Source organism: Sinocyclocheilus anshuiensis, unplaced genomic scaffold, assembly GCF_001515605.1.
Source record: "Sinocyclocheilus anshuiensis isolate Anshui unplaced genomic scaffold, SAMN03320099.WGS_v1.1 scaffold105, whole genome shotgun sequence".
Taxonomy (NCBI): domain Eukaryota; kingdom Metazoa; phylum Chordata; class Actinopteri; order Cypriniformes; family Cyprinidae; genus Sinocyclocheilus; species Sinocyclocheilus anshuiensis.
In genome coordinates, this window is record NW_015537942.1 from 223,023 (window position 1) to 233,187 (window position 10,165).

Here is a 10,165-nt window from a genome sequence, read left to right on the forward strand (position 1 = left end):
ACACACACACACACACACACACACACACACACACACACACACACACACACACACACACACACTCAAAAGGGTTAATATAAAGGAAAATTTAAAGACTACTGTTTGCATTCATAAACTCCCTCTAAATTTCACTCAGACTGTTTACTGAAACAAAACAGAAATCATCATTAGCATTCACACATCAGCAGCTCTTCACTGAACATTTGAAGCACACCAGTATGTGGCAGTCAGCCAATCACAATGCTGCTCATTTACATAAAGAAGTCTTAAAGGTACAACTGGAACCTGATCATGAAAGCAAGAAACCCTGACTCACATCTTAAGTGGACTTCACAGAAAAAAAAAAAGAATGAAATGCTGGAATATGAATAAAATGTAGAATATGAGCACTTTAAACAGTCATGTAAGCAGTACTTAGACACAAACCACAGTCAGGGACACACATACCCACATTATCACTGTGTTCACGAGCTCAGAAGCTGCAGGGCGCTGTCTGAGAGATTACAGTGTGTCTGTGACGGGAGAGTGCAGCTTTGTTCAGTGTTCAACAGACCGCTGGCTTCGGTCATAACCACACCTCAGAAATACAATAAATAAACATGTAAAACTACCAGAACGCACCATGATATTACTGTACCTTGACATTACATGGTGTAACAATAGTGTAACAATAACAATATATCATTAACAATACAATATAAAACTATAAACTGTATGAACTCAGTTTATACCAGCATAAATAACGTTATTACTGCCTGAGACCATCAGTACAGCTCTAGAGACACATCAGTAGTGCTGTGTAGATTTGATGTAGGTGTGCTAGTTTACACTCTCTCAAACACACACACACACACACACACACACACACACAAACACACACGTGTGAGCAGACGTCATCCCTGTGTTTTAGCAGGGAAACAAAAAGCCTTTTCTGAGCTCTTCGCACGAGACCCCCGCAGCCAGATACATCTTATCTGTGTGAATGAAACACTCTCAAAGAGCTGGATCTGAGCGACTGACACACCTTCCTGGAATCTGGCCTTAATCACAGCTCCTTTGTTCAGACGGTTGAGGCTCGCAGATGTTTTCTAAGGCCGTGTGCACATGAATAATCTTTAGCCAGTGTGAGTAACTGTGTGGCTCATGTTTCTCCTATAGTGTGAGGAGCAAACGTCCCTACAACTGAATTCAGCAGCCATGAACACACTAAATAATGCTTTAATGACAACATTAAAAAGCAGAAAGGTAAAGGACAGTGGTAGAGGATTCATTTTTGATTAGTAATATGCATTGCTAAGAACTTCATTTGGACAACTTTAAAGGCGATTTTCTCAATATTTAATTTTTTTTGCACCCTCAGATTCCAGATTTTCAAATAGTTGTATCTCAGTCAAATATTGTCCTATCCTAATAATGTATAAATCCCAATTTCGAAAAATGGACCCTTATGACTGGTTTTGTGCTCCAGGGTCACATATACTATGGAACGGAATAACTACTGTATAGCATAGTATTTACAAATTTACATGTCCAGAAACCCATAGTGGAGCCACAGCTGATTTACTACAGGAACTACACAGTAAAATCTCCAGTGTTGAAATCCCAGTGTTAAAGGGGTCATATGATGCTGCTAAAAAGAACATTATTTTGTGTATTTGGTGTAATGAAATGTGTTTATGCGGTTTAAGGTTCAAAAAACACATTATTTTCCACATACTGTACATTATTGTTTCTCCTCTATGCCCCGCCTTTCTGAAACGCGTCGATTTTTACAAAGCTCATCGGTCTGAAAAAGCGAGGTGTGCTGTGATTGGCCAGCTATCCAGTGCGTTGTGATTGGCAAGCTATCCAGTGCGTTGTGAATTGCCGAATACCTCAAGCGTGTGACGGAAATGTTACGCCCCTCATCATATTGTGATAATGCCCTGTCCGGCCGGAGCGACGAGACAAAAACAATAAAACCCATTAGAAACGAGGCATTTTCTGGAACAGTGTTGTAAATACAACTTAACCACTGATTTCTAGTCGTGTCCTCTTTTGGAAGACCAAACAAAGTAGTTTCGCTTTCACAACGAAACACACAGCATCTCCCCGACATGGTGGCAGCAACAATAAAGTTATGCCTTCTTTCTTTGAGTGAACATTTGGGCGGCGTTATGCAAAGCTTCCCACATAGTGAGGTAGATATGTGGGGGCGTGTTAGAACGAGGCGTTTTAGGTTGGCGTGGACAAGTCTTAACTTTGATAAAGAATATCTCTTTGGATTTGAGACTTTAGTCTTTGCAACTTCAGGGATCTTATCTATTCACGAACAGCTTGTAACACTCCAAAGAGAACGGAAAACTTGAAATCGCATCATATGACCCCTTTAAGGACTTTCAGAGTAAAGAGTTAAAGTTGTGGTGTTGAATTTTAAAGGATTAACACTAGCTGGTGTAAACAGCACCCTCTGGCCAGTGTAAAACGGAGAGTAAACCTTATTAACACTGTTGAGTGTTATTAGGCACTGAAATATTTTTCACAGACGCCATTTTCTTTGCTCGCGATGCGGAGCGTATAAGGATGGAAAACAGCAAAATAAAGTGTTTTGTCTTACTAACAAAATGTGTTTTGTAATATCATATCGTTTTATAACGATATTTATGTGCTGTGTGCACCTAAACTTTTCTCAAAGACATTTCCTTTCACTCGCGATGCGGAACAGACGAGGACTTTTTTTTTCTAAAAGGGAAAATCCGAAAGTACGTGTTTTTATCTCATTTAAAATATGCATTTTATAACATATTATTGATTTATAGTGATATTTATGTGGTGTACACGCCTAAACCTTTTTCTCAGAGTGATATTTCCTTTCACACGCGATGCGGAGCAGACAGGGAAGTTGGTTTTAACAAGAAAAACACCGAAAGTATAGTTCACCTAAAAATGAAAATTAAAGGGTTAGTTCACCCAAAAATTTAAATTAGCTAATGATTAAACTCCTCTAGCTTGCGCTAACTGTCGTGTGCGCAAGCCGTTCCGGGCGGATGACGTAGGACTTTGGCGTAGCATTAGCTCTAGTGAGAATATGCTAGTCTCACAAGAACCAACGCTTGTTTACAGGAGCAAAGGAAGCAAATTTACCTTACTTTGGCAAAGTCTCCAGTCTCCTCTTGGCTGAAAATCTGAAATCCTGAAATCCTCCGACATTTCTCTTTACAAATCCTTGTTTTGTACTTCTAATTCATGAATCGTTTGTTTTGCTCTCTCCTCTGCTCTTCCGCATTCATCATTTCTCTCCGGCGCATGCGCTTCGCCGACATCCTACGTCATCCGCCCGGAAGGGCTTCCACGTACAACGTTTAGCGCAAGATAGAGAGATGTTTTATTATGGATGGATGCACTTTATTGCACTTCTTTTGGACTGTTGAACAGAAACACCCGGCCACTGCAATGATAGAGCTTGGAAGAGCCAGGACATTTTTAATAACTCTGATTGGATTCGTCGGAAAGAAGAAAGTCATATACACCTAGGATGCTTTGAGGGCGAGTAAATCATGGGGTAGTTTTAATTTTTGGGTGAGCTAACCCTTTAAGTCATCATTTACTCAACCTTGTGTTGTTCTAATGATGTATGTCCTTTTTTCATTTTCGGACCTGCTTGTCCTTATAATGTCAGTATATGCCAATCAATATCAAGCTTTTAAAAAAGATGCAAAAGTATCAGAGTGGTCCCATGTATTTCTTATGAAGATTATTCAAAATATAACTTTTTTTGTATTCCTCAGAAGACAGAAGGTCATACAAGTTTGGAACCACATGAGGATAAATAAATGATGACAGAATTTTCAGTTTTGGGTGAACTATTCTTGTATTGCAATTCATACTTGTCTATGTCATTTCACCTGATAATAGTTTTGATAGATGGATGTGAAATGATCCTGTTTTTTTTTTGTTTTTTTTATTAATGAATTAATTTATTATTATTAATTTATTTTTTATCTTTTTCAATTTTACAGGGGCAGTTTTGTGATGTTGCAAATAGGAGTGGATATCTTGCTTGGCTGAAAACTGCAGAAAAACACATCTCGTCGTGCTGAAAAAAAGAATGAGACTATTCTCTCCAAGGAGGTCCAAACACCAGCACAGACTTTGATTAGTGAGCATCAACATGCATTCAGCGTTTATGGTAATGAACGGAATGCTGTTGTTTAACCTGATAAATGTCAGCATTATAAACCTTATGACATTAAGAGTACATATGGACCAAATAAGAATATGTTTTTTGTGTCTTTGCACAGATTTGCTTTGACATTATGATGTTTAATTGTTGTAAGAACATTTTGAATTTCATGAATTTCATGTTTTTTTTTTGTTTGTTTTTTTAGTTTTGTATTGAAAACATTGAAAGTGAAGACATTTTGGTGCAGGGAAAAAGATGTATAACGTTTCAATAAAATAAATAAATGTAAACGTGTATTGTTTTGTGGGTTTATTTTTTTAATATTTTCACCTGAACACTGGTGCAGTGTTGACCAGTTAATCCATGAGTGTTAACTTTGAACACCAACTTTGGTGTTCTCATCATCCATTCTTGTGTTAATATTTTACACTTTAAGAGTTTGTTAGTTAACACTGTCAGAGTGGTAATAATGTTAATTTAACAGTTTACCAGTTGATCCCATATGCACTCTGGGTAAGTGTTCATTTTAACTCTGAGGGAGTTAAATTCACTCTTTTAAATTTGCTGTGTACCTGGACCTAGAGCGTTGAACAACACACCTGAAGAGAACACAGCTCCTCGACACAAAACCTGAGCGCTTCATGTAAACAGACGCTGAGAGGACAATAGTTCCTGCAGTGGGAAAGAGGCTCATGATAACAGAGCTCATCTCATACGGCTGGAAGCCCTTTACAACCAACCCTCTGTGTGCAGAAGCACAACAAACAAACACACACACACACACACACACACACACACACACACACACACACACACACACACACACACACACACGAAGACAGACAGCAGCAGGACATGTGGCCTGGACCACCAGGAATGCTTTACACAGGGTTTGTGTACAGGGCAAACACCCTTAAGAGCATATGATCAAATATTTGAAGCGGTGTGTTTCTATGTGCTGTAACATGGGTGCTGTGTGTGTCTCGTCACGGCACTGCACTTATGAAATACACACGCTGTCATCTTTAAGAGACTTCATATGGTATATATACATTCTGGTTTGGTATATATTAGGGATGCATCAGTATGGTAGACTAGTTGACTAATCATACACCAACCAAGCAGTTATTTGGCAAGTTTATTAAGTTTTTATTCAGGTATTTGTGATAGCTTTAATATCTGTTCACGGTGAGTGTATATTAGCACCATCTGTTGTGTGCTTTTAGGATCTCATACAGCATTTGGACTTGGAAATGGTGATGTGTGACGCCAGACTTAAAGTTCCCAATGAAATCAAAATGGAAAACTTTTTTTTCTTGTGAATGAATTATCCATATTTTTTTTTTAATGAATGTGTCTTTATAATCTTTAATCAAAACATTAACTTCTCCTCGTGCAGCAACATCTTTATATGACAATAATCCACAATGACTCGACAATAATTCCTCCAGCAGCCTGTCACTCACACGAGATCACAGCAGTTAGCAAACCACAACCATCCAATCCAATCCCAATGGACAAAATCAAGCCATTTCACTCAGATATCCATCACAACAGTTATTGCAACTTCTGTTTCATGTCCCCTTTACCAAGCAGATCAAACCATCACTGACTTCAACAACAGATTTCAGACCGTTCCTGACAGCCTCTCAATCACAGGCTGCAATCATTCTTACTATTGGTAATCCGCAGGTCTCTGTCTATGACAGGTATTTATTGTGGTTGAACAGAGACTTTCCATCAGCTGGTGATGCAGTGTGTTCCAGTACAGCTGAGGGTTTGATCTCATGACTTTTTATGTGTTTACTGTTTTAAATTGAGTACACTTGTACAGCACTTTGGTAAACACTTGTCGTTTTTAAAGTGCTTTATAAATAAACTATGACTTGACTTTTGACTTTGAAATCACTGTCTAGTGTTCACACGATCCACCTGATTGTGTAGCTTCACACATTTCTGGTGTTTGGTATAACACTGATTAAACATGTGCACCTCACCTTTCGCAGTCGGCCCCTGCTGGTCCCCAGGAACATGACGGTGCGGTTGTGGACGTTGTCCACGGCAATAGAGCTGAGGCCCGGGGCCTCGTAGATGGGTCGGGCCCTCAGGGGCCTCCTCAGGGCCAGCGGGTGCTGCAGGTGAGCGGCCCCACAGTTCAGCTGCTCCTCCTGAAGCTGGAACACAGAATGCACGGAAGTGAGTGACATTAACTCTGATATTCTCATGTCTATGGCTCTTTATGATGTTTGTACCCGTTCATTGCGTAAGTGGCTTAGACAGTAACAGCGCCGCCTGTAGCACAGACGCATGCACAGGACGGGTCTGATTACTGAGGGTCAGGGGTTACTCAGATCCATAACCCTAAAAACGAACAACAGCAGTGTCTGCCATATCTAACACCACTAATAAGCAATTAGCCTGAGAATGATCAGAACCGATGAAGAATACAGCTGTCTTTAACCTCGAACACGCTGATGAATCTATTGTTGAATCCGACGGGTTCGTCATTAAAGCACGTGTGTTTTCCCGCGCGCAGAACGAGAGGTTCATGGCAGGGTGACGGGAGAGAAAGAATTCAGTGGAGGAGTTTTCTCACGAGTTTCTCCCCCTGAGCGCCGTGACCTCCTGCAGACTGCAATCTATCAGACACACTGAGCAGAGCAGTGTTACACTGCTCATTACCCAAACCCAGTCATGCTGTGATGTCGTTAGACTCGAGCACGAGCAATGAAAGCAGGGCTCGAGGAGGCCTGAGTGTGGCCTTATGGGAAAGGCTCAGTTACGTAAAAAGAGCTACATGAGAACAAAGACAACAGCACAAAAGCGACACTAAATAAACACCAGACATGCATGTGCTTCTTATAAAACTTCATGTTCACATAATAAAAACGGCATGTTTTCAGAAACGAGCTGCTCCAGAATCTGCTTCATGGCCGTTTGCTGCAAATGATAAAGGTTTTTCATATTACATGGAATTCACCTCAGATGTGCATGTACAGTATGATCGGCCATACATTTAAAAAAGCTGGATTATGTTGATCTTAACCGCAGTCTTGAGTTCACAGTATATCATGAGGCTGTAATGCAATCAAACACTCACTAACTAACTAACAAAAAACATAAAGACATTCAGTTCTGTAGATGGGCAAAGCTTTCAATTCTGCTCTACACATCATCAACTTCAGAAATCATTCACATTGAAGTCTAATATCAGTGTCACAGCACACTAAACGAGATTTAACTCTGGCAGCTCTGTCTTACTCAATTTTTTTTTCTTTTCTGTCTTACTCTATTAGTGATCATTCATAGCTCATTATTTCATGAACATGTTAAACAGGATGAACTTAACAAAAGTAAGAGTTTTCGTACATTTGAGATGAAGCACTAATGAAAGCTTTTAAGTTTATTATGATATCCTCCTAAATGTAAAATAATTGAGTTTTACTTGATAAATGTGGACAGTATTTTAAAGATAACAGAAAAATGCTGGCTGCGATTTAAATGCGACTATACTTTTGTAGAATTGGGTTTATAACCCAGATAGAAATGACCAGAAGCTGGTTTTAGTTGCATTTTCCAGAAGGGGTTTTTAGAAAACTCCACACTAGAGTCTGAGCATGAGCCCGGTCTCATGAAAATGCGTATCAATAGCACGAAATATGTATATTTGTATTTTACGTGCTATTTATACGCAGAAACGGACTTTGGCGTGCATACGATACGCGCGTGTTTGACGTGCATATAATATGCAGTTTCTGCGTGCATTTGATACGAACTTTGTTGGCGTGCATAATACGCACCTACCTCACACCCCTAAACCTACCAGCTGCGTATCATATGCACGCCAAAGTCCGTTTCTGCGTGTAAATAATGTGCTAAATAGAAAAATCGTGCCATTGAAACGCACATTAATGAGATCGGGTAATAACCGTATCATACCGATTACGTGAGGTAAATGAAACACATGATGGCCCTGACGGCCTTTGGGGCAGTTATTAAGTTGTGCAACTTTTTGACTGACCCTTGATATTTAAAGGCCATTCAGTCATGGCATTTACGTTCAAATCCTTATGAAATGGAGGTTTAATTTATGTGCTGGAATTGGCCGCTATTTCTAGTCTCCCTTTTAGTTTTACAGGTTTTTTTTTTGTTTTGTTTTTTTACAATTTGAAGTGGTCCTGTGCAATTAATTTTTAAAAGCGCAAATATTCCAGGTAAACTATACTCATAATTATGCTCATTGGTTAATGTGCATTCAAGTATAAACCATGACTTCAGCGTGTTTTCAGATCAGACGCAGTGCTCATGTGTGAATCTTTGTGTTATCATAACTGAGTCAAGGAGGCTCCTGTAGCGCCCTCTCACCTTGATGGCCCCCTTGTGCTCGCACTCGGCCCCGGAGCCCTGGATGACGCTGTCCAGCACCTGCACGTCGCTGTTGGGCCCGCTGGAGCAGTTGCGGCGGCCCTGGCGGATCCTCTCCTCCACCTCCAGCACGCGGAAGGCGCACACGGCCGCCCGGCCGCCCGCCTGGGCGAACACCCCGAACAGATGGGGCTCCGCGCCTGCCGCGGCGCCGCTGCTGATGTCCGCGGGGTAGATGGAGAGCAGGCGGCTGTAGATGTTCCCGCTGGAGCCGCACTGGAGGCCCATCTGGATGTAGGACTCGGTGAGCTTGCGGCTCTCTGCGGACCTGCGCGGCGCGTCCGTGTCCAGACAGATGCGCGCCAGGATGCTGTTGGGCTGGCTCTCCTTCACACCCGCGTTCGCGTCGTTGTTGATGGCGATGTACGAGTAGCTCTTGTGCACGAAGGCGCGCACGAAGCTGAGCTTGTTCTTCTGCTTGACCTCCTGCTTGATCTTGAACACGTTGTCCTCGGAGGGGTTTATGTCGTAGGTGAAGAGCCGGCCGAGGTCCGCGATGTCCAGCGAGCGGATGGCGATCTCGGGCGTGTTCTCGAAGCGCAGGTCCTCTTTGCTATGGTTCTTGGGGAAATACTCGCTCCCCATGCCCGTGTAGGTCGCTGCCACCAGCAGCCGCGCCGCGCCGCCGTGACTCCGGAAGACGAGCCCCACGGTGCTCGCGTTCTCGTGGTTGGCCGCGATGTTGAGCATGCTGGGGAACACGGTGGCGCCGTCCTGCGGGAACCTGACGGCCAGCCGCGACGCGTCGTCCATGGCGCGTAGCTCGCAGAAGCCCTGGAACACCGATCCGCAGGCCAGCAGCACGCCCTGCGCGCGGTCCAGCGTCAGCAGCTTGTTGTGGTTGTCGGTGAGCGTCTTCTGGTGCTCGCACGTCGCCTGCGGCAGCTGGGGCGCGTGGCACAGCGGGTTGTCCAGCACCGGTCCCGTGCGCGTCTCCACCTCCCTGGTGAGCGTGGCGTTCAGCTGGTACAGGCTGTTGACCGCGGCCAGGTAAACGCGACGCGACACCGCGTCCACCACGAAATTATTGGTGCGGCTGGGAGACGCGAACGCCTGTTGGATCTGGAGCGCGCCGGCTGTGCGCGCTTGGAGAGCCGTCAGAAACACGGCGAGAGCCGCCGCTAAGAGCCGCAGAGAGCGTCTGTCCGCTGGAGAAGGAGGCATTTTTCCTTCTGGCTGGCTTCCGCGGGTTCTGGACGGAGAGGCGCATTGAGCCAGCGGAAAAGAGCGCAGCTCTCCGGGAGGAAAGACCGTTTCCTGCCGAATGACGTGACGACGAGCCTCCGCTTCCTTATAGAGACCCGCTGCCTCGCCGTGTAACGTGTGCTAATCAGCCGAGAAAAATACAAGTTGCTAATATTAGGTACTTTACTGCTACTTTAGAGAATTCACCGCGACACGCCTGCGTTCATCAGAACTTAAGCCCGTTTGAAAAGTCCTTCTTGTGAAGTGAGTTTGGATGGGGCGGTGACGCTCTCGCGAAGCGGGATGAGAGAATGTTTCTGGGGTCCAGAAAGGCTTTTGCTCACTACATTATTGATCCTAAAAAGCGGTGAAACAGCATGACACATTTTAAAA

General features: G+C 43.3%; 1 protein-coding gene across 1 annotated transcript in view; it reads right to left on the bottom strand.

The window, feature by feature from the left end:
* LOC107663787 (plexin-D1-like) overlaps positions 1-10,011 on the bottom strand; it is a 79,550-nt gene extending 69,539 nt beyond the window's left edge. Inside the window, exons 1-2 of the mRNA XM_016454121.1 lie at positions 8,528-10,011; positions 6,160-6,336 (exon numbers count right to left, since the gene is read on the bottom strand). Of these exons, the coding sequence (XP_016309607.1) occupies positions 6,160-6,336; positions 8,528-9,751 (1,401 nt within the window). The 5' untranslated portion in view covers positions 9,752-10,011. The remainder of the gene's footprint in view (positions 1-6,159; positions 6,337-8,527) is intronic.
* Between the last annotated feature and the right edge of the window lie 154 nt (positions 10,012-10,165).